The sequence below is a fragment of the Jaculus jaculus genome, chromosome 6, assembly GCF_020740685.1.
Source record: "Jaculus jaculus isolate mJacJac1 chromosome 6, mJacJac1.mat.Y.cur, whole genome shotgun sequence".
Classification (NCBI taxonomy): Eukaryota; Metazoa; Chordata; class Mammalia; order Rodentia; family Dipodidae; genus Jaculus; species Jaculus jaculus.
In genome coordinates, this window is record NC_059107.1 from 45,537,226 (window position 1) to 45,559,425 (window position 22,200).

General features: G+C 47.3%; 2 protein-coding genes across 7 annotated transcripts in view; one reads left to right on the forward strand and one right to left on the reverse strand.

The window, feature by feature from the left end:
• Positions 1–9,643, forward strand: part of Capg (capping actin protein, gelsolin like) — a 36,536-nt gene extending 26,893 nt beyond the window's left edge. For all 4 annotated transcript variants that reach the window (XM_045153079.1, XM_045153080.1, XM_045153081.1 and 1 more), the window contains 5 exons: positions 3,694–3,843; positions 4,383–4,475; positions 5,140–5,272; positions 7,624–7,712; positions 9,455–9,643. In XM_045153079.1, the coding sequence (XP_045009014.1) occupies positions 3,694–3,843; positions 4,383–4,475; positions 5,140–5,272; positions 7,624–7,712; positions 9,455–9,520 (531 nt within the window). In that variant the 3' untranslated portion in view covers positions 9,521–9,643. The remainder of the gene's footprint in view (positions 1–3,693; positions 3,844–4,382; positions 4,476–5,139; positions 5,273–7,623; positions 7,713–9,454) is intronic.
• A 2,102-nt stretch (positions 9,644–11,745) lies between these two features.
• Positions 11,746–22,200, reverse strand: part of Elmod3 (ELMO domain containing 3) — a 53,356-nt gene continuing 42,901 nt past the window's right edge. For all 3 annotated transcript variants that reach the window (XM_045153120.1, XM_004660530.2, XM_045153118.1), the window contains 3 exons: positions 15,066–15,142; positions 14,678–14,805; positions 11,746–12,661 (listed from right to left, as the gene is read on the reverse strand). In XM_045153120.1, coding sequence (XP_045009055.1) covers positions 12,462–12,661; positions 14,678–14,805; positions 15,066–15,142 — 405 coding nt within the window. In that variant the 3' untranslated portion in view covers positions 11,746–12,461. The remainder of the gene's footprint in view (positions 12,662–14,677; positions 14,806–15,065; positions 15,143–22,200) is intronic.

Genomic DNA, 22,200 nt, shown 5'->3' on the forward strand with positions numbered 1-22,200 from the left:
TCTCCAAATGATTTATGAAAATCTGCTAAAATATACATAATATGTAAATAATCATACTGTAGTGTTTAGAATCATGACAAGAAGCCAGGTGTAGCCAACCATGGTGGCTCACGCCTTTAATCCCAGCACTGGGAGGCAGAGGTAGGAGGATCACTGTGAGTAGGAGGCCACCCTGAGACTCCATAGTGAATTCCAGGTCAGCCTGAGATAGAGTGAGACCCTTCCTCGAAAAACCAGAAAAAAGAAAAAAGAAAGAAAGAAACCAGGTGTGGTGGCACATGCCTTTAATCCCAGCACACGGGAGGCAGAGGTAGGAGGATCACTGTGAGTCCGAAGCCACCCTTAGACTACATAGTAAATTACAGGTCAACCTGAGCAAGAGTGAAACCCTACCTTGAAATAAAAAAATAATGACAAGAAAAACTCTGTATATTCAGTTCAGATAAAATTCTGAATATTAATTTAATTTACTTATTCGAGAGAAGGGGGAGAAAGAGAGAGGAAGAGGCACATATAGAGAGAGAAAGGGCACACCAGGGCCTTCAACCACTACAAACGAATTCCAGATGCCTGCATCTGGATTACGTGGATCCTAAGGAACTGAACCTGTGTCCTTAGGTTTCACTGGCAAATGCTTTAACTGCTAAGTCACCTCACCAGCTCTTTTTTAAAAAAGATATATTTTTATTTATTTCAGAGAGAGAAGGGCAGGGAGAGAGAATGGATGTGCCGGGACCTTTAGCCACTGCAGATGAACTCCAGATGCATGCACCACCTTATGCATCTGGCTTACATGAGTACTGGGGAATCAAACCTGGGTCGTTAGACTTCACAACAAGCACCTTAACCACTAAGCAATCTCTCCAGCCCCCTATTTTGTTTTTATTTTGAGGTAGTCTTGCTCCACCCCAGGCTGACGTGGAATTCACTATATAGTGTCAGGCTGACCTCGAACTCACAGCGATTCTCCTACCTCAGCCTCCCAAATGCTGGGATTAAAGGCATGCACCACTACACCTGGCTCATATTTTCTTCTTTTAGTTTGAGACAGGATTGTTCATGTAGCCCTCCTGAACCTCCTGCCTCCACTTCCCAAGTGCTGCGGTACTGCGCCTTTTTAAACCTTTATTTATTTAAAAATATTTATTTACTTGAGAGAGAGAGAGACAGAGAGCATAGGCATGCCAGAGCCTCAAGCCACTACAAATGAACTCCAGATGTGTGCACCATTGTGTGCATCTGGCTTATGTAGGTCCTGGGAAATCAAACCTGGGTCCTTTGGCTTTGCAGGCAAATGCCTTAACCACTAGGCCATCGTTCCAGCCCAGCCATGTTTGTTTGTTTATAAGAGAGAGAGAATGGGCATGCCAGGACCTTTAACCACTGCCAATTAGCTCCAGACACGTGTGCCACCATGTACATCTGGCACATCTGGGTTCTGGGGAATCAAACCTAGATCCTCAGGCTTTGCAGGCAAGTGCCTTAACCACTAAGCCATCTCTTCAGCCCTGTTTTTTTTAATTTTTATCAGCATTTTATTTTTTTTCTTTTATTTATTTGTTTTTTTTTAAATTTTTATTAGCATTTTCCATGATTATAAAAAAAATCCCATGGAAATTTCCTCCCCCCCTTTCCCCATTGAAATTCCATTCTCCATCATATTACCTCCCCATCTCAATCCTGTTTTTTATTTTATTTATTAATTGTTATTATTATTACTTTTGGTCTTTTGAGGTAATGTCTCACTGTAGTCTAGGCTGACCTGGAATTCATTTTGTAGTCTCAGGATGGCCTTGAACTCACGGTGACCCTCCTACCTCTGTCTCCCAAGTGCTGGGATTGAAGGCTGTACACCACCACACCCGGCTATTTTTTATTTTTGTTTTTTTGAGGTAGGGTCTCATTCTAGCCCAGGCTGACCTGGAATTCACTCTGAGTCTCAGGGTGGCCTCAAATCCCTAACAATCCTCCTATCTCTGCCTCCTGAGTGCTGGGATTAAAGATGTGTGCCACCATGCCCAGCTAGTCTTTTCTTTTTGGGTTCAGGGTCTCACTGTGCAGTCCAGGCTGGTCTAAAATCAAGGCTGTCCTGCTGTCTCAACCTCCTCCATGCTGAGAGTCCTGGCATGAGGCAGCATGTCTGGCTTTTCTGAATATTTTCAATCATTGGTTGGTTAAATATAGCTGAATCCACAGATGTGGAGCAGAGGGTAATGAAAAGAGGAAAACCCAGCCTTTCTCTGGTACCTAGCCATTGTCTCTAGGGCTCTGGAGCTCATTTCCCCTCATGGAAGACTTCACAGCTCTTCCGTGTTACTTGCCCACTGGACCTCTGGTCACTGGTTAAGTTATTCACTTCTTGCTCACTCTGTGCTGCTCTGAGCCCAGCACAGAAACCATAAATTAAGCTCACCCTGAAGAGGCATCCAAGATGGGCTGGTCACTTGCCATAACCCATGGCAGGACATGAAGGGGTAGTGGCCTTGGACTGGGTTGCTCAAGGCAGGCGGCACGCGGGGGGGGGGGGGTTTAGTTTGAGTGGAAGCCAGCTACCCCAGGAAGTACCATGTGACTAGACGTTGATGGGGGAAATGCCACTCCGTGCCCCAGGATGCCAACGTTCATGAAAGTAGTGGGAAGGAAGCTGGTCCTGGGCAAACGCCTTTAATCCCAGCACTTGGGAGGCAGAGGTAGGAGGATCACTGTGAGTTCGAGGCCACCTTGAGACTCCACAGTGAATTCCAAGTCAGCCTGGACTAGTGAGACCCCACCTTGGAAAACAAACAAAGAAAAACAGATAGTGGGAAGGGATGGTGCCTGTGGGCCACAGGGTGAGGACCTGAGCAGTGGGAGCAAGGTGACTAAGGACAGTGGGACACTGTGTGTCAGGCTGGAGCCTGTCTGAGGATCTGGGGTAGGAAGACCAATCCTGAAGGTATTCGTGGGGAGGACTAGAAGTGGGAGACGAGGCGGGGGGAGCAGGGAGTAGACACTGCCACTGAGTACAAAGTCAAGGGGGTCATTCCGTCTCCACTCATGCACTCACTTGCTCACTCATTCATCCAGTCCATATTTTACTTGGTGTTTAATATGTACCAGCTCTAGGGCTGCGGATGTAGCTAAGTGGTAGAGTACTTGCCTAGCACGTGAAAGGCTTTGTGCTCAACCCCCAGCGCTGCAAAAAGGAGAAAAAAGTTGTGTGTGTGTGTGTGTGTGTTTATATCAGCTTTGTTTTAGCAGCTCCCTGCCCCTGCAGCACAGGCTCTAGAGGAGACAACTTAATAAGATGTTAAATACGTGGGGGATAAGTGGAGAAAAATAACAGGGACAGAGATGACCTGTGGGCAAGAAGTTGTCACTGCTTCTCTCAGAGGCCTCTGTGATGTGGCCCTGCCTTCTTGATTGTCCTACTTCTGGGGACAGCTCTTCAATGGGGGGAGGGTGAGAGACGGGGCCTTTCCTTTGTTTTATTTATTTATTTTGGTTCTTCGAGGTAAGCTCTTACTCCAAGCTGACCTGGAATTCACTCTGTAGTCTCAGGGTGGCCTTGAACTTGCAGCGATTTTTCTACCTCTGCCTCCTGAATGTTGAGATTAAAGGCATGTGTCACCACGCCCAGCTGGGGTCCTTTCCTTTGACTGGGGGCAAGATTCAGACAGCTGGCTGTGACCAGCCTGCCTGGTTTTCCTGCAGAATATTTTTGCCTGGTGTGGTGAAAAGTCCAACATCCTAGAGCGCAATAAGGCGAGAGACCTGGCCTTGGCCATCCGGGACAGCGAGCGGCAGGGCAAGGCCCAGGTGGAGATCATCACCGAAGGAGAGGAGCCTGCCGAGATGATTCAGGTTAGGGGACATTGGAGAAGGTGGTTGAGAGTTTCTGCTTGAAGTGGTCAAGAGACACAGTGATAAGCTAGGGGCCTGTGAGTTGGGCACTCCCCAGCCCTGTGACTAGCTTATTGATGCCTTTGTGTGATGGAGACCGAGGGGTTCTTCTGGGTGAGTACGAGCAGCCTGATTGGTAGTAGGCTGAACCCAGCTTTTACTCACTTCTGGATGCCCTAGTACAGAACATGGTGGCCCTGGATGAGGGGATGTGGAAGTTTGGGGGTGGGAGTTCCAGTAAAACCTAGCCTGGGGCTGGAGGGATGGCTTAGTGGTTAAGGTGTTTGCCTGCAAAGCCAAAGGACCCAGGTTTGATTCCCCAGGACTCATGCTAGCCAGATGCACAAGGGGGCGCATGCGTCTGGAAATTCGTTTGCAGTGGCTGGAGGCCCTCGCATGCCCATTCTTTCTCTCTCCCTCCCCCCACCGCCTTAGCTTTCTCTGTCAAATAAATAAATAAAAATACAACAACAAAATCCTAGCCTGTTTTGGCACTTCAGGTTCTGGGTCCCAAGCCTGCTCTGAAGGAGGGCAGCCCTGAAGAGGACCTCACAGCTGACCAGGCCAATGCCCAGGCTGCAGCTCTGTATAAGGTAAGCACTGTTGGCCTGCCTGGGATCAGCCAGTGGGTGGAAGCAAGAGTGTGGGGCTGAAGGGAGGAGAATGAGGCTGTGGGGAGGTTGGGCCAGGAACCAGGGAGGTTTGGAGGAACCATGAAGGCTTGGAGGAGAGGAGGATGTGAAGTGGGTAGATGGCAGGCCACCCTGAGGAGAAAATGCTGTTTCATTTCTGGCCCCTTCTTAGTGATGGTTTGAAGCTAACTCTGAGCTTTCCTTCCTTTGAACTCTAATTTTTAATTTAATTAATTAATTTATTTGCAGCAGAGAGAGAGAGAGAGAGAGAGACAGGAGATACACACAGAGAGAATGGGCATGCCAGGGCCTCTAGCCACTGCAAACAAACACCAGATGCATGTGCCCCCTTGTGCATCTGGCTTACGTGGGTACTGGGGAATTGAACCTGGGTCCTTTGGCTTTGCAGGCAAGTACCATAACTGCTAAGCCATCTCTCCAGCCCTCTTTTGAATTCTATACACCTACCTGTAATGTGAAGCCCAACTCATTCCTGTTTGTTCCTTAGGGCTGAGGCTGAGGCCACAGGCACAGTTAGACTGGGGAGGGCCTGAGCAGCCCACTCCCTCAGCCCAGGTGAGGACTGTTGTGTGTGGGGGTCACATCTGGCATTGCCCTTCTTCAGGTCTCTGATGCCACTGGACAGATGAACCTGACCAAAGTGGCTGACTCCAGCCCCTTTGCCTCTGAGCTGCTGGTACCTGATGACTGCTTCGTGCTGGACAATGGGCTCTGTGGCAAGATCTACATCTGGAAGGGTATCTACGGCTCACCCCCATCAGCCCGAGGGCTCTGTAGCTGCCCTGACCACAGCAAGCTTCCCACTGCTGGGCTCAGGATCCCATGGGCCTGTTCCAGCACGTTATTGGCCCTCATCTTGAAGACTGATTCACTGGGTTTCGGGTGGTAACTGAGTATGTGTGTAATTCCAACACGTTCCCAGTGGGTACCTGGTGGGTCTAGGGACCACACTTTGAAATTAGCCCATTCCCAAGCCTTCAGACCCCTGCTCTTGAGATTTTGCCTTGAACTGAGAGAGGTAAATTTTGGTCAAATTAATGTTATTTTATGCAGTGGGTGGTGAACTTGCAGAACTTGTTTCCCCAGGAGACTGTAAATTATATCAGCTGCAAAGAGAGGTACTGTTGTGCACAAGCCTCTCTGGCTTGCTCTGACCATTGGAAATTGTGACACCAATGTGATCCTGCTTATTGTTGGGAGCCTGCTTATTGTTAGCCTTTTTTTTTTTTCTTATTTATTTAATTCTTTTTGTTGTTGTTGTTTTCTGAGGTAGGTTTTCACTCTAACTCAGGCTGACCTGGAATTCACTATGTATTCTCAGGGTGGCATCGAACTCATGGCGATCCTCCTACCTCTACCTCCCAAATGCTGGGATTAAAGGCTGACTTTGAATTTGCTCTGTAGCTGAGGCTGGCTTTGAACTCCTAGTCCTCCTGCTAGCAGCTCCCAAGTGCTGAGATTACATTACAAGCATTTAGTTGGTGTGTTGTTGGAGATTTAATTCACTGCTTTACGGATGCTAATGCCCAGTTCTTTTTTTTTTCTTTTCAATTTTTTTTTGTATTAATTCCATGATTATAAAAAATATCCTGTGGTAATACCCTTCCTCCCTCCCACTTTCCCCTTTGATGCTCACTTCTTTTCTTGGGCATTTCCCATTTCCCTAAGGAGATGAATTTCTCAAAAGCAGGAACTATACTGTGGGAGAGAATAGCATTTGCTCAGTCAGCAGTCACGGGGTGAATGAACCAAGGCTGAGAAATGGCCAAGCGTGGTCAGGAAGTTCAAGTGGATAGGGATCTCACGAGAGCTACACCAAGCCTCCCAAATTCAGCAGAGAAGGGGCGACAGGGACGTTCTGGAAGCAGTAAGCCATATAGCTCCTAGGTTAAGGCCTGGGGCAAGAGAGGCCTCTTACTGAGGCTGCCGTTTCCCTCTTGAAGGGCCTGCAGGTCCCATGGAGCCAATGCCAAGTGCAGAGGGGATTCCAGAGTGTATATAACCCCAGGACTCATTATAGAAAGATAAGTCAGGGGCAAAACAGGAAACTTGGGAGGCCAGGAAGACAAGTGCCTGGTGGGAGGCTCAGAGGAAGGATATGGAGTTCCAAATGCTTTGTACGTCACCAGATTTTAATAACCTAGCTAGAAAGCCAACCACTGTCCATGGAGTTGTTTCCTTGCAAAAATGCCTTCCGAAGGGCTGCCTGAAAATGTGGGTGGACTCCTTGTGGTCTTCATTTTTTTTTTTTTTTTCCCAAAAGAAGGGCTGACCTAGGATTCACTATGTAGTCTCAGGGTGGCCTCGAACTCATGGTGATCCTTCTACCTCTGCCTCCTGCATACTGGGATTAAAGGCGCATGCCACCACACCTGGCTTCAATTTTTTTTCCCTTTGCATGAGTATGCTGTGTGCTATGTGTATGGGTATATGTGTTCACATATATGTTGACACATGGCACGTGTATTTGCATACATGTGGAGGCCACAGGTCAATGTCAAGTGTCTTCAATTACTTTCCACCATATTTCATGTTTCTATTTAATTGTGTGTGTTTGTGTGCGAGGCGTGGTGTGCTAAGGCCTCTTGCCACTCCATTCAAACATCAGATACATCTCTGTTTCTTTTCTTTTTCTTTTTTCTGTTTTTATGAGGTAGGGTTTCATTCCAGCCCAGGCTGACCTGCAATTCAGTATGTAGTCTCAGGGTGGCCTTAAACTCAGTGAGCCTCCTACCTCTGCCTCCCAAGTGCTGGGATTAAAGGTGTGCATCACCATACCAGGCTAATATTTATATTTATTTTCAAAAGAGAGAATGGGTGGGCCAGAGCCTCCAGTCCCTGAAAATAACTGCATATGCATGTGCCCTTTAGAGCATCTGGCTTTATGTGAGTATTGGAAGATCAAACCCTGGTTGTGAGGCTCTGTAGGCAAGCACCTTAACCTCTGAGCCTTAGACCTGTTTTGGAATTCACTCTGTAGTCTCAGGCTGGCCTCGAACTCACAGTGATCCTCCTACCTCTGCTTCCCGAGTGCTGGGATTAAAGGCATGTGCCACCACTTGCTAAAGCTTTCTTTCTTGTGGTCTAGGGAGAAAAGCTAATGAGAAAGAGCGGCAGGCAGCCCTCCAAGTGGCTGAAGGCTTCATCTCTCGCATGCAGTATTCCCCAAGCACTCAGGTGAGGAGACACCCCATTTCACTACTCCTAGGACCCTTTCCAACTGAACCATAATTGCAGGAGAGCCTCAGGGTTCTGGAAGAATCATGCCCTCCTCTCAGACCCGTCATGTAGGCACTCTTTTAAAAGACCTTGAGCATTTAAAAACACATCTTACTTTCAGATAGTATAGGACCTCAAAGAGCAGTGAGTGTGTCTTTGGAGGGCAGTTTCTCCTCTTAGCCAGCACCTCTGGCTGCTTGTGCCTCTTCTAGTTTTAGCACAATGGCTCTGACTCATTCATATTCTCTGAGACGTCTCTCTAGCCCAGGTGGGCCTGGAACTCACTATGTACCTTATTTTATTTTATTTTATTTTCAAGGTAGAGTCTCACTCTAGCTCAGGCTCATCTGGAATTCTCAGGGTGGCTTTGAACTCACAGCGATCCTCCTACCTCTGCTTCCCAAGTGCTGGGATTAAAGGCATGTGCTGCCATGCCTGGCCTTACCTTAAGATTTTGATCCTCTTGCCTCTCCCTCCTTAATGCTGGAGTTACAGGTGTGTGCCCCCACATCTGGTTTATGCAATGCTGGGGATTGACCCCAGGGCTTTGTGCATGGCAGTTAAGCACTCTACTGACTCAGTCCTTTGCTTTCTTGAGTTTTTTTTTTTTTTTTTTAAAGAGGTAAAGCAGTTTTAAAAATAATTTTTAATTTCTTTTTAATATATTATTTGAGAGACACAGTGAGCAAGAACGGGTACACCAGGGCCTCCAGCTATTGCAAAGGAACTCCAGACACATGCGCCACCTTGTGCATCTGGCTTACATGGATCCTGGGGAATCGATCCTGGGTCCTTAAGCTTCATATACAACTGTCCCAACCACTAAGCCATTTCTCCAGCCCCTAAGACTTTTTATTTACTTATTTATTTGAGAGATAGAGAGAGAGAGGTGCAGGTATATGTAGAGAGAATGGACACACTAAGGCCTCTAAGCCACTGCAAACAGACTCTAGATGCACATGCCACATACTGCATATGCATACTCCATATGAGGGTACTGAAGAATCGAACCTGAGTCCTTAGGCTTTTTAGGCAAGTGCCTTAACCTCTGAACCATCTGTCCAGCCCCCACCCCCTTTTTTTGAGTAGGGTCTTGTTCTCACTCAGGCTGACCTGAATCCACTATGCAGTCTCAGGTTGACCTCAAACTCACAACAATCCTCTACCTTGACCTCCCAAGTGCTGGGATTAAAGGCATGTGCACCATGCCTGGCTCTCCAACCCTTTTTTGGTTTTTCTTTCTTTTCTTCTTTTTTTGTTTTTTTTCGAGGTAGGGTCTCACTGTAGCCCAGGCTGACCTGGAATTCACTGTGTGTTCTTAGAGTGGCCTTGAACTCACAGCAATCCTCCTACCTCTCCCAAGTGGTGGGATTAAAGGTGTGCGCCACCAGGCCTGGCGCCTTTTTGGAGTTTTGAGACAGTATCTACTGTGTTCCCCAGGTTGGCCTGGAACTCACAGCAGTCCTCCCTCAGCCTCCTGAACGTGTGATTACAGGTGTGAGCCACCACACCTTTCTCACAAGTCGTTCTCATCCCGCTGCTCTGTAATTGGTGGCATCAGCAGTCTGTCTGTCTCAGGCTGGATCCTTGTGATCTGCCTCTGGCCTGGCGCAGATTCCCTGTGCTCCCCAGCCTGGCACACAGCACCCTCTTTTCTGAAGAGGCACGGATGACCCATTCTCTTCCCCACTGTCCTGCAGGTGGAGGTCCTGCCCCAGGGCCGGGAGAGTCCCATCTTCAAGCAATTCTTCAAGGACTGGAAGTGAGGGTGGGGGTCCCTGTTGCTGCTCCTCTGCCTCCCACCATCCGCCTGCTTATTCCTCTGGCTGCTGGGTCAGTACTGAGGTGTTTCTGCGCATGTTCAATAAAGGAGGAACGTGCCCTTCCCAGCTCTCTCCCTGCATTACTTGCCCAGGGCTGAGTCTCACCTATTCACCCCAACTCAGATGGCAATTCCACAGCTTCCTAGGAGCCATGACCGAGACAGAGGGGCCAGGAGTCCCAGTGGGTCTGCCTTCCACCCCCACCATGCTCAGAACCTTATAGGGAGGTGGATTAGTGCCAGACCTCAGCATCGCTTTCAGCCTGGGCCTCAGTTCAGCCTCACATTCCCAGCCAGGAGAAAACCGAGGCTGTGCTCAGGGACGCATCACCCTGCAAGCCAGGGGCAGCTTCGAATGCTGCACACCCACAAGAGGACAGTGACTCACAGCCCTGCAGCAATCTGATGGCCCCTCACAGGAGGCACACTGTGGTGTGTGTCTGGCTGAGGGGCTCAGGCCTGCTGTGGGGCCATGGAAAAGACGAGCTCTGGATCCTGGGCGAGTTGTTCTTTCTTCACAGAACCCTAGTTCATTCTCTTGTTTAATGGCCTTGTTGCAGAATACTAAAGACCACAGGAAGCCAAGTGGTGGGGAGAAGCTAGAAGCTGCTAGTGCACGCCTGCCACCCCAGCACATGGGAGACAGAGGCAGGAGGGTCATGAGTACAAGGCCAGCCTTGGTTACATGAGACGTGTCTCAAACAAACTGGGGGTGGAGGCGGGCAGGTGGGGGCGGGGAGATGACACAGAGTTCCCAGAGTCCCCATCCTGGAGGTGTGACGAGAACAAAGAACATGATGTGCCTACGTGAGTCTGGACCAGAGGCTCAGAGGCCTGGCAGGGCGGCAGCAGCCACCGTGACCCACTCACACCCCTCCAGTGCCCTCAGGACTACTGTGGCTTCTGAGCTGTGACATATTGGATCTTCTGACCCACATAAAACAAAAAGTCTGATCAAGTTCATCATGCTGATGTGCTAAGCGTGGGAAGATGAGCTTACATTCCTGCATACAGCCCCCAGTCCTCTCTGCAGATTTCCCAGCCTTCACCTGCCAATGTGTGCCAGGGTTGGGTTGCAAAAGAGAGGGAAGGTAGGTCAGTGGGCTCTGACATTTTGATTATTGTCTACCACAGAAGGTCTTATTTTTTGTCTCAAGAAAAATCAGATTCTGAGTTTTTCAACTACTTTCGGAGGGGCTAATCTCCCCCCATATCATCACCCCCAAACCAGTCCTTCAGTAGAACTGCATTCCCAGGCTTTCCTGGGCCAGAGGAAAGGCTTGCTGAGGGCGCTGCTCCCTTCCCACCAGAGGGTGCCAGGGCCCACGCCACTGCAGCCAGAAGCGCTGGTGGCTGGGCACTCAGTTGGGGCTGCTGAGTTAATGCTGCAGGCTCAGAGCAAGCAAAAGTGACAGGGGGGAAGCAATTACCCAACCTGGCATGCACTGCGAAATGGTGGCTAAGTTGCCTTCCAAATTCCCCAGCGTTTCCACCCTCGCCACACCCAGTAACTTCCGTGCCATCTCTGCCTGCCTGCCTTGTGCTGATGACCAGGCTTGAGGAAGTCACATGGGTACATTACTTGAAACCCTACAAGATGATACAAGGTCAACTCTAGGGTCTGTTGCCAGCTTCACGGAGAGACCGGCTGACAGCGGTAGCAGTTGGAGGTCCTGCCATACTTCTGGGAGCATCTGCCGGCACCACCTCTAGGGTGTGTCTGGTCTCTAAAAGACTTGGAAACACCTGCCAGGGGTAGAGACCAGTTTCCATATCATCACCCGAGGCAGGATGCATGGAGCATGAGTCCCTCATCTGTCCCTCAAAGCACAGCTCAGGTGTCCTGGCCTGAGATTCTGGGTCAATCAACAGAGCCAAGCCCAGAAGCAAATGTGGAAAAGACCTGGTGTGGGCCCCACCAATCCTAGTTAACCACAGAACCAGGACAACCTTGCCCGTCCGCTAGCACTTGCATTAAGCTTCAAGGCCTCAAGTGCAGCCAGGGGGAGCACAGAGGGCACACACAGCTTCTCCCTTCTGGGGCCCTGATGAAGCCACAGCCCTACCCACACCACAGGTGTTTGCCCCTGCCTGGCTCTTAGCTGGTACTAACACAATAGGGCCATAGGAAGACCCTGCAATATTTGTCTTGGAAGAAAATGCCCACAATTAGCAAACTAGAACAATTCCTTTATTCTAAAACTGCTGGTGTGTTTAAGTGAATGTCTCTTTCCCTCAGCCAGGCTGTGCAGTCTTCACAAGAGGCCCAGCTTGTGGGTGAGGATGGAACTCATACGGAGATGCTTAGGCTAGCCAAATGGTCACTTCTAGATCATAAATAATGGAAGGAATGGCAAGGGGAAAAGAGGATGAGACAAGTGTAAGGCCCAGAAGCCCCAAAGGCCTGGATAACCCTGGTGGCTAGCAGACATAGGTCCCTGCTCCACCCAAATTGGTGGCTACCTCTGGGCTATGCTGCCCCCTGCTGGCTAGGCCACTGCTGTGACTTTCCTTCCAATTCCAACTACAGATACCAGAGCAAGATTGCTGTTAGGGAGTTGGAATTCTGTCTGCTGCGATGTGTGGAGTGTCCAGACAGGGCTGTCCCACCTCATGATCTGTTCACTCCCACTGAGATACAGGGAGCTCAACACTGGGCTGAAGACTCCTTGTTCATGAGATGGCAAGGGAGGTAATTCTAGCCACGCTGGCAGGGAACTTGGGGTTCTCAAGTTGGGAAGGACCAAGAACTTCCAAATCTCACTGTGGAAGCTGGAAAGGGATTGACCCAGCCAAAGGCCTCCAGGCATGCCTTATTACACAGCCTCTGAAAGGCCCCATGGCCCAACCTTCAAGTCTTTCTCCCAGTGGTTCTTTGAGTTTCGTCAGATCAGCCCTGTGCTTTCAGAGTGAGGCTGCAGGTCACATACACCTGTGAAGGTGAGATCCTTGGAGTGAGAGCCTTGTGGCCCAGAACACTTCTGTGCCCCTAACAAAGAGGCCTGTCCTTTGGACACCTGTGCCAGGTACATGTCCAGTGTCTTGAGCAGGCGCCGTGGGCTCTTCTTGGCCAACACTTCCAAGTCTGGAACACAGAGGATTGCAGAACTGAAGGGGTCTCTTTCCCCTTGCTGGACTCATCTCAACTCTGAAGCATCAGCTCTACTGCTGGATTCTAACCTCCAGGGTTTGTTTATTTAGTATGTGTGTGTATTTTGTTTTGTTTTGTTTTTTGAGGTATGGTCTCACTCCAGTCCAGGCTGACCTGGAATTCACTATGGAGTCTCAGGGTGGCCTCGAACTCACCGCGATCCTCCTACCTCTGCCTCCTGAGTGCTGGGATTAAAAGCGTGTGCCACCACACCCGTCTGTGTGTGTATTTTAAACCAGGTTTCATTCTCTAGCCCAGTCTAGCTTTGACAGTGATCATCCTGTCCCAGTGCCGAGATTATAGGCATGATTTAGCCATGTCAGGCTCCAGTTTCTAGTTTTACTTTGTTTTGAGATGGGATCTTATGCATCCCAGGTTGGCCATTAACTCCTTAAATAGGTAAGGGGGACCTTGAACTTCTGATTCTCCTTCCTCAAACTTCTAAGTGCTAGGATCACAGGTGTGTGTCACCATGCCTCATTTATAAGGTGCAGGGGACCAAACCCAGGGCTTTTATGTATGCTAGGCAAGCACTCTACGCCTGAACTACTACTTCTCCAACCCTCCCCCAATCTGTGTGTGTGTGTGTGTATGTATGCGTGGTATGCATGCGTGTGTGTGTGTGTGTGTGTGTAGATACCAGAAGTCCACATTGGGTACCTTCCTTTATAGCTCTCCAACTTACTTTTTTTTTGAGGTAGGGTCACACTTTAGCCCAGGCTGACCTGGAATTCACTATGGAGTCTCAGGGTGGCCTTGAACTCACAGCAATCCTCCTGCCTCTGCCTTCCAAGTGCTGGGATTAATGGCATGTGCCACCACACCTGGCACTCTACTTTATTTAGACAGGATCTCTCTCTGAACCCAGAGTTCACAGATTCATCTGGAATAATAGCTGGCCAGTCAGCACCAGGAGTTCCCCGTCTCTGTCTCCCTAGAGCTGGGATTACAGGTGCAAGCCACCATGCCCAGTATTTTTTTGTTTGCTTGTTTGCTTTTTTGAGGTAGGGTCTCACTCTGGCCCAGGCTGACCTGAAATTCACTATGTAGTCTCAAGATGGCCTCTAACGCACCACATACAGCTTTACTTTGGTTTTGAGGCAGAGTCTCACTGTAGCCCAGGCTGGCCTCGAACTCCTGGTGATGCTCCTATCTTAGCCTCCCACATGCTGCGATTATAGGTGTGACCCACCTTGCCAGGCTTGTTTCCAGATTCTGATTTAGAAAATATGATCATTAGGGAAAAAAAGAAAAATGAGTGAGGTGGCACATGCCTTTAATCCCAGCACTGGGGAGGCAGAGATAAGAGGATTACTGTGAGAGGCTAGCCTGAGACTACACAGTGAATTCCAGGTTAGCCTTGGCTAGAGCAAGACCCTACCTTGAAAAACAAATGAAAAACAAACAAACAAACAAAAATTCAAGCGTCGTGGTGCACAACTTTAGCTCCAACATTTGGGAGGCAGAGGCAGGAGGATCACCATGAGTTCGAGTCCACCCTGAGACTACATAGTGAATTCCTGGTCAGCCTGGGCTAGAGTGAGACCCTACCTTGAAAAACCAAAGAGAAAGAAAGAGAGAGAGAAAGGAAGGGAGGGAGGGAGGGAGGAAGGGAGGAAGGGAGGAAGAAAGGAAAAAAATATATATACAGCCAGAGCCAGGGGCCTGGGGTGGTGGCACATGCCTTTAATCCCAGCATTCAGTAGGCTGGGGATCACCAGGAGTTCAATGCCAGCCTGGAGCTACTGAGTGAGTTCCTGGTCAGCCTGGGCTGAAGTGAGACCCTGCCTTGAAAAAACCAAACCAAAAGAAAACAAAACAAGTATGTGGCAGAAAAGGAGGGGAATGGAGGCAGAGAAAGGAGGCCCCAGAGGGTAAAGTGATGGGTGGGGGCTGGGGAAGGAAAAGCAGTCCACAGAGACTTCAGTCTCCCCACGAGAAGGCACACACCTTTGAGGACAAAGCCGGAGTCTAAGATGGTCTTCTGCTGGGTCCTCCACACGTGAGCCAGGCGGAGGAAAGTGGCAGCGTAGAAGCTGTTCACCACGGGGATGACCTTCTGCTGCCGATTACACTCTCTATAGGACAAGGGAGGTGACCTGCTCAGCCACCGAGGAAAGCTGACGCACCAGTAGTGTCCAGCCCAGTCACCTCAGGGAGCCAGTCCAAACTCAGGAGTTCCCCCCCCCCACCACCACTCTTTAGGCAGCCTCCAATCTTAGGCTTGGGAGGAGAGAGAGCCCTGGAGACTGGATTTTGTTCCTTGAGGAGTCAGCAGGTAACAGGCTGCTGTGGACAAGGCAGGGGTGGGGAAGGACCAGGCTCTGCTGGGACTCACCTGGAGAGACACTCCTCCCTCAAGGCCTGGATAGTGATACGGGTGATGTTCACGGACATCAAACAGAAAGGGAATTGCTGGAATGGAGGAGTGACAGTCAGTGGCCGCCACTTTCTGGCCCTACTGTATCTTCTGTCCTCAGCAGCCTCAGGACAGGCACAGCTACAGAGGCAGCAGTGGACCCAAGGCCTGGGGACAAAGATGCCACCTGAGGTTACTGAGTCCACAGATGATGGCGTGGTCCTAAACCAGTTCTCTATCCAGCCTCATCTGGGTGTGTGTGGGGCCAAGAACCCTAGATGTCCTTCCTCAGACACCACTTTTCTTCCTTCCTTCCTTCCTTCCTTCCTTCCTTCCTTCCTTCCTTCCTTCCTTCCTTCCTTCCTTTTCTTCCCTCCTTTTTCCCTTCCCTTTCCTTCCCTCCCCTCCCCTCCTCTCCCTTCCCTTCCCCTCCCCTCCCCTCACCTTTTCTCTCTCCCTCTTCCTCCTTTCCTTCTCTCTGAAAAATTTGTTATTTTTTTGGTTTTTCGAGGTAGGGTCTCACTTTAGTGCTGGGATTAAAGGTGTGCACCACCACACCTGGCTCATTAAAATTTATTTTTATTTCAGAGAAAGAGGCAGACACACAGAGAGAATGGACACACCAGGGCTGTTGGCTACTATAAAGAAACTCCAGATGCATGCACCACCTTGTGGATCTGGCTTACATTGTTCCTAGGGAAATGAACCTCGGTCCTTTGGCTTTGCAAGTAAACATCTTAACTGCTAAACCATCTCCCCAGCCCTTCCTTTTCTTTCTTTTTTTATTTTTTGGTTTATTTTTATTTATTTATTTGAGAGTGACAGACAGAGAAAGAGGCAGAGAGAGAATGGGCGCACCAGGGCTTCCAGACACTGCAGACGAATTCCAGATGCATGCACCCCCTTGTACATCTGGCTAACGTGGGTCCTGGGGAATCGAGCCTCAAACCAGGGTCCTTAGGTTTCACAGGCAAGCGCTTAACCGCTAAGCCATCTCTCCAGCCCTTCTTTCTCTTTTTATACATTTAATTTATTTTCCATTTCTTTCTTTTTGTGGTTTTTCAAGTTAGGGTCTCACTTTAGCCCAGGCTGACCTGGAATTCACTATGTAGTCACAGGGTGGCCTTGAATCATGGTAATCCTCCTCCCTGGCCTTATCCATTTAATTTATTTATTAACAAGGGAGAAAGAGGCAGATAGAATGGGCATGCCAGGGCCTTCAGCCACTGCATACAAACTCCAAATGCATGCGCCACCTTGTGTATCTGACTTACATAGGTACTGGGGAATCAAACTTGGGTCCTTGGGCTTTGTAGTCAAGTGCTTTAACTGCTAACTCCTCTCCAGCCACCACCCCACTTTTTTTTGGAGGTAGGGTCTCACTCTAGCCCAGGCTGACCTGTATTTCACTATGTAGTCTCAGGCTGGTCTCAAACTCACAGCCTCCCTCTTACTTCAGCCTTGTGAGTGCTGGGATTAAAGGTGGGCATCAGCACACCCAGCTTCATCACACTTTTTGTCATGGTCTCACTGTACTTGGAGCTCATGCACTGGGCTTACCCTGCTAGACAGTGAGCCCAGGAATCCCTGCCTCTGCCTTCCCAGCTCTGGAGTTATAGGTATGTGTGAAGATCCAAATTCATGCTTGGGGGACAAGCACTTTACTGACTAAGCTACATTCCCACCCCTTCTCTATAGGTTCTGACCTCTACTCCTCCTCTGGCTGCTCATGAGCCCCTCATCAAAAGCAGACAGTGACGCTGAAGTAGGTAGAAAGGCAGCCTGGACTTGCTGGTGCATCCCATCTCTCAGTAACATCAAGGCACAAGGCTGACTGTGCAGGATACACTCCCAAGGATAGAGTAGCATCTGCCTTCATATTTTACTTTTGGAAGGGCAAGCGCCTTCCTGATTTTTCACAAGCAAACACCAACTAAGCACAAGGAACTTATTCCAGGGAACTGGCAGACATGACATGTTATTGTCCACAGGACATCCACCCAGAGGGACATGCAGATCACAACATTCCTTAGTACAGAAATGAGAGACAAACCAGGTGTGGTGGTGCATGCCTTTAATTTCAGCAGAGGTAGAAGGATTGCTGTGAGTTTGAAGCCAGCCTTGAACTACAGTAGGTTCTAGGTCAGCCAGTGGTAGGGTGAGACCCTACTTTGAAAAACCCAAAAGCATTTCAGATGGCAGTGACCTGGGGATGACACAGAAGGCACCACGGTGCTGGGAAGAAGTGACAGGAGTGCTCAGCACTGTAACATCTCTATCACACCTTCCAAGGCTCAGGGTCTAATGCGGAAGAGGTGGCAGAAAGAATGTAAGAGCCAAAGGAAGTGTAGGACTCTTTACAACGTGCTCCTCCAGACACAAAATGGCCTGGATATCCATGACCTCACAGTGCCTGACACTACCTACACAAGACCATCATAATAGGAGGAAAAGATCATGACATCAAAATAAAAGAGAGACTGGCTGAGATAGAGAGGGGATATGACGGAGAATGGAGTTTCAAAGGGTGAAACTGTGGGAAGGGAGGGAATTACCATGGGATATTGTTTACAGTCATGGAAGTTGTTACTTATAAAAAATAAAAAAAATAAAAATTAAAAAAAGGAAAAAAACAAAAGCAAAAAAAAAAAAAAAGAATGACAGACAAAGTGTACTTATTCCAGCTGCTTCTTATAAACATAGTAAGACTATTTATGTCAAACCTACAGCCAACATAATACTAAATGGAAAAAACTTGAAGCTTTTCCACTAAAATCAGGAACAAGACAAAAGTGTCCACTGTCCCACTTTTATTTATTTATATTTATTTATATTTATTTATTTTTGGTTGTTTGAGGTAGGGTCTCACTCTGGTCCAGGCTTACCTGGAATTAACTATGTAGTCTCAGGGTGGCCTTGAACTCATTACAATCCTCCTACCTCTGCCTCTACAGTGCTGGGATTAAAGGTGTGTGCCACCATGCCTGGTTCCCAATTTTATTTAATGTAATACTAGAAGTCTTATCCATAGCAATAGGCATGAGACACACATAAAAGGGATACAAATCGGAAAGGAAGAGATCAAGTTATCATTATTTTCAGATGACATGATTCTATACATAAAGGACCCTAAAGACTCGACCAGCAAACGTTAGAGCTGATAAACACCTATAAGCCATGTAGCAGGATACAAAATTAAACATACAGAAATCAGTAGCCTTCCTATATGCTAACAACAAACACACAGAGGATGAAATCAGAGAATCACTCCCATTCACAATTGCATCAAAAAAAATAAAATAAAGTACCTTGGAATAAACCTAATCAAGGAAGTGATGGATGTCAACAATAAAAGCTTTAAAATACTCAAGTGAGATAGTGGTTAAGCACTTGCCTGTCAAGCCTAAGGACCCTGGTTCGAGGCTTGACTTCCCAGGACCCATGTTAGCCAGATGCACAAGGGGCACATGCATCTGGAATTCCTTTGCAGTAGCTAGAGGCCCTGGTGTGCCCATTCTCTCTCTCTCTGCCTCTTTCTCTCTCTGTCTGTCACTCTCAAATAAATAAATAAACAAAAAAATTTAAATACTCAGGGAAGAAATTGCAGAAGATACTAGGAAATGGAAAGACATCCCCTGTTCTTGGATTGAAAGAATCAATATTGTGAAAATAACAATCTTACCAAAAACAATCTATACATTTAATACAATCCCATCAAAATTCCAATGGCATTCTTCATAGAAATAGAAAAAAAAAATCCAAAAATTCATTTGGAAGCACAAAACCCTCAAATATCTGAAACAGTTTTGAGCAACAAAAATAAGGTTGGTGAAGCTGGGCATGGTGGTATACGCCTTTAACACCAGCGCTTAGCTTTAACACCAGAGGTAGGAGGATCGCTGTGAGTTTGAGGCCATCCTGAGAATACAGAGTGAATTCCAGGTCAGACTGGACTACAGTGAAATCCTACCTTGAAAAACAAAAAACAAAAAAAAACAAAAAAAAAAGTTGGTGGTATCAGCATACCTGATTTTAACCCAGGTCACAGAGCCATCGTAAACAAAAACAGCATGGTACTGGCACAAAATCAGACATGTAGATCAATGGAACAGAATAGAGGACCCACCTGATCTTGAACAAAAATGCCAGAAATACTCACTGGAGAAAAGATAGCCTCTTCAGCAAATGGTACTGAGAAAACTAGATATGTATCTGTAGAAGGATGAAAATAGATCCTTATCTCTCTCCATGCACAAGAATTAAATCCAAATGGATCAAAGACCTTAACATCAGACCTGAAACTCTGAAATTGTTAGAGGAAAAGGTAGAGGAAACCTTTCAATAAATTGGTCTTGCAGAGACTTTCTGAAAATAATTCCAATTGCTCAGGAAACAAAACCATGATCAACCACTGGGACCTCATGAAATTACAAAGGTTTTGTACAGCAAAGGACACTATGAATAGAGCAAAGGGGCAACCTACAGAATGGGGAAAAATCTTTGCCAGCTGTGCATCTGATGGAGGCTTATTATCCCAAATATACAAAGAACTCAAAAAACAAAATAATAAGAAATCAAACAACTCAAATAAAAAATGGGCTATGGAACTAAATAGAGAGTTCTCAAAAGGAGAAATACAGATGGCACATAAACATCTAAAAAATGTTCTAAATCCCTATCCATCAGGGAAATGCAGGTTAAAACTACGTTGAGATTCCATCTCACTCCTGTCAGATTGGCTACTATCATGAAAACAAATGACCATAAATGCTGGTGATGATGTGGAAAGAGAAGAACCCTTCTACACTGTTGGTGGGATACAATCTGGTCCAGCCAATGTGAAAATCAGCGTGAAAGTTCCTGAGAGCTAAAAATAGATTTGCTGTATGACCCAGCTATACCATTCCTAGGCATATATCCTAAGGAATCATCTCACTACCTTAGAGATACTTGCTCACCATGTTTATTGCTGCTCTATTCACAATATCTAGGAAATGGAACCAGCCTAGATGACCATCCAATGATAAGTGAATAATGAAGATATGGCACATTTACACAATGGAGTTCTACTCAGCAGTAAATAACAATGAAATTATAAAATGTGCAGGAAAATGGATGAATCTGGAAAGGATTATACTAAGTGAGGCAACCCAGGCCCAGAAAGCCAAACATCACATGTTCTCTCTCATGTGTGGATCCTAGCTACAAATGATTGGACTTCTATGTGAGTAACAATAAAACTTAGTAGCAGGGCCAGAAAGCTAGAAAGGGGATATACAGCGAACAGAAAGGGAGGGAGGGAGGACTTAATAGGATGGTATTATATATATGTAAGTAGAAGAACAGATTAATGGGGGTGAAAAGGCCCAAGTGAGGTCAGCGGAAGAGAATGAGCAAAGGAAGGGTGGAGGGAGGGCTAATCAAAATCTAAGAGGATAGAAATAAATAATATGGAAACCTACTTTTTTTGGACAATGGAACACTCAGAAGCCATAGATAATTAGTGAAAAATTTCAGCACTGGGCTGGAGGGATGCCTCGGTGGTTAAGGCACTTGCCTGCAAAGCCAAAGGACCCAGATTCAATTCCCCAGGGACCCATGTTAGCCAGATGCAAAAGGGGGTGCACTGTAGTTTGTCTGCAGTGATTGGAAGCTCTGGCATACCCATTCTCACTCTTGCACGCTCTCTCTGACTCAAATAAATAAAAAATTAAAGTAAAAAAGAAAAATTTCAGTACCAGGGATGGGATGCCTTCCAGTGAGTTGTTGGCCAGGGAGGTCACTCATGCCCCCAAAACATTACAGGCCATTGCTGAGGCTCTTGGTTTCCCACCAGGAATAGATGGTAAGACCCTATTGCTGAAGACTCCACATACTTGGGCTACAAGGCCACTGAGAAATCCTGCTGGAGCTGAGCTGAAAAACTTCCTCTACGTAGACCAGCTGACAGAAAGCTGGAAAAAGCTATTCTGCATGCAGTTCAATGGGAGAGAGAAATCACCAGTGGAGATATATCACCAGTGGAGATACTCAACAGTGGGCACTGCAAGCCTCAAGTTTGGCCAGCCAGGCCAAATGAGCCACTGGGTGCAATAGTAGCATGTCTGTAATGGGGGAAACCAACCATTCTCTAATTGGACTGGAGGCCCGCTCCATGAGAGGGAATACATCCCCTGACACTGAAAACCTACAATAGGGGTCATCATGAGCCCTAGGGGTGTAACGTCTGCTGGTGTCTGGCTAAATGTATATACTGTGCTCATCAAACTGCTCAGTAAACACTTCTCTTAATGTTCATACCCACATACTAATGCCACTTTTTGGTTAGAGAACCTTCTCTTTTCAGATGGCAGTGACCTTGGGATGACTCAGAAGGCACCATGGTGCTGAGAAGAGTGACAGAGGAGTGCTCAGCACTGAAATATCTTTATCACATCTTCCAAGGCTCAGGGTCCATTGAGGAAGAGGTGGAAAAAAGAATGTAAGAGCCAAAGGAAGGTCTACCATTTGCTCTTTTAACTTTCTTCCACTGGGGAAAAGCACATGGCAGAGGCCATGTGTATTCTTCCTAAGCCTCCCTACACAAGTTTCTAGAGCCTACCTTCCATGCTTTTGCATCTTTAATACCTCCCTAAATGCCTCAGCTTCTCTTAAATACCAATTTCCCTTAAATAAATCCCACAGTTTGTGATTCCCCTAAACAAAATTAATAATTCATAATTTATCCTTCTTGAGTCCATCTTTACTAATTGTTTACTAAAGGCAGATCAAATCTGAAAACTTGGGGCTCATAAATTCTGGGGGACCCCTCCCAAGTCCCCATATACTTCATCATTATCAGTAAATTTTTGGGCTGGGGAGATGGCTCAGTAGTTAGAGGCACTTGCTGGCAACCTGCAGATCTGAGGCCTGGGTTTGACCCCCAGTACCCACATAAAGACAGATGCACATGTGGTGTTCCTTTGCAGCACAAGAGGTCCTGGCACACTTATTCTGTTTCTCTTTATCTCTCTGTGTCTGTCTCACAAATGAACAAAAATGTTTATCAGTAATTTTTTTATTTCTGTACTTATTTTGTACATCTATATACTTGGAGCTATATAAAAATTTCTTG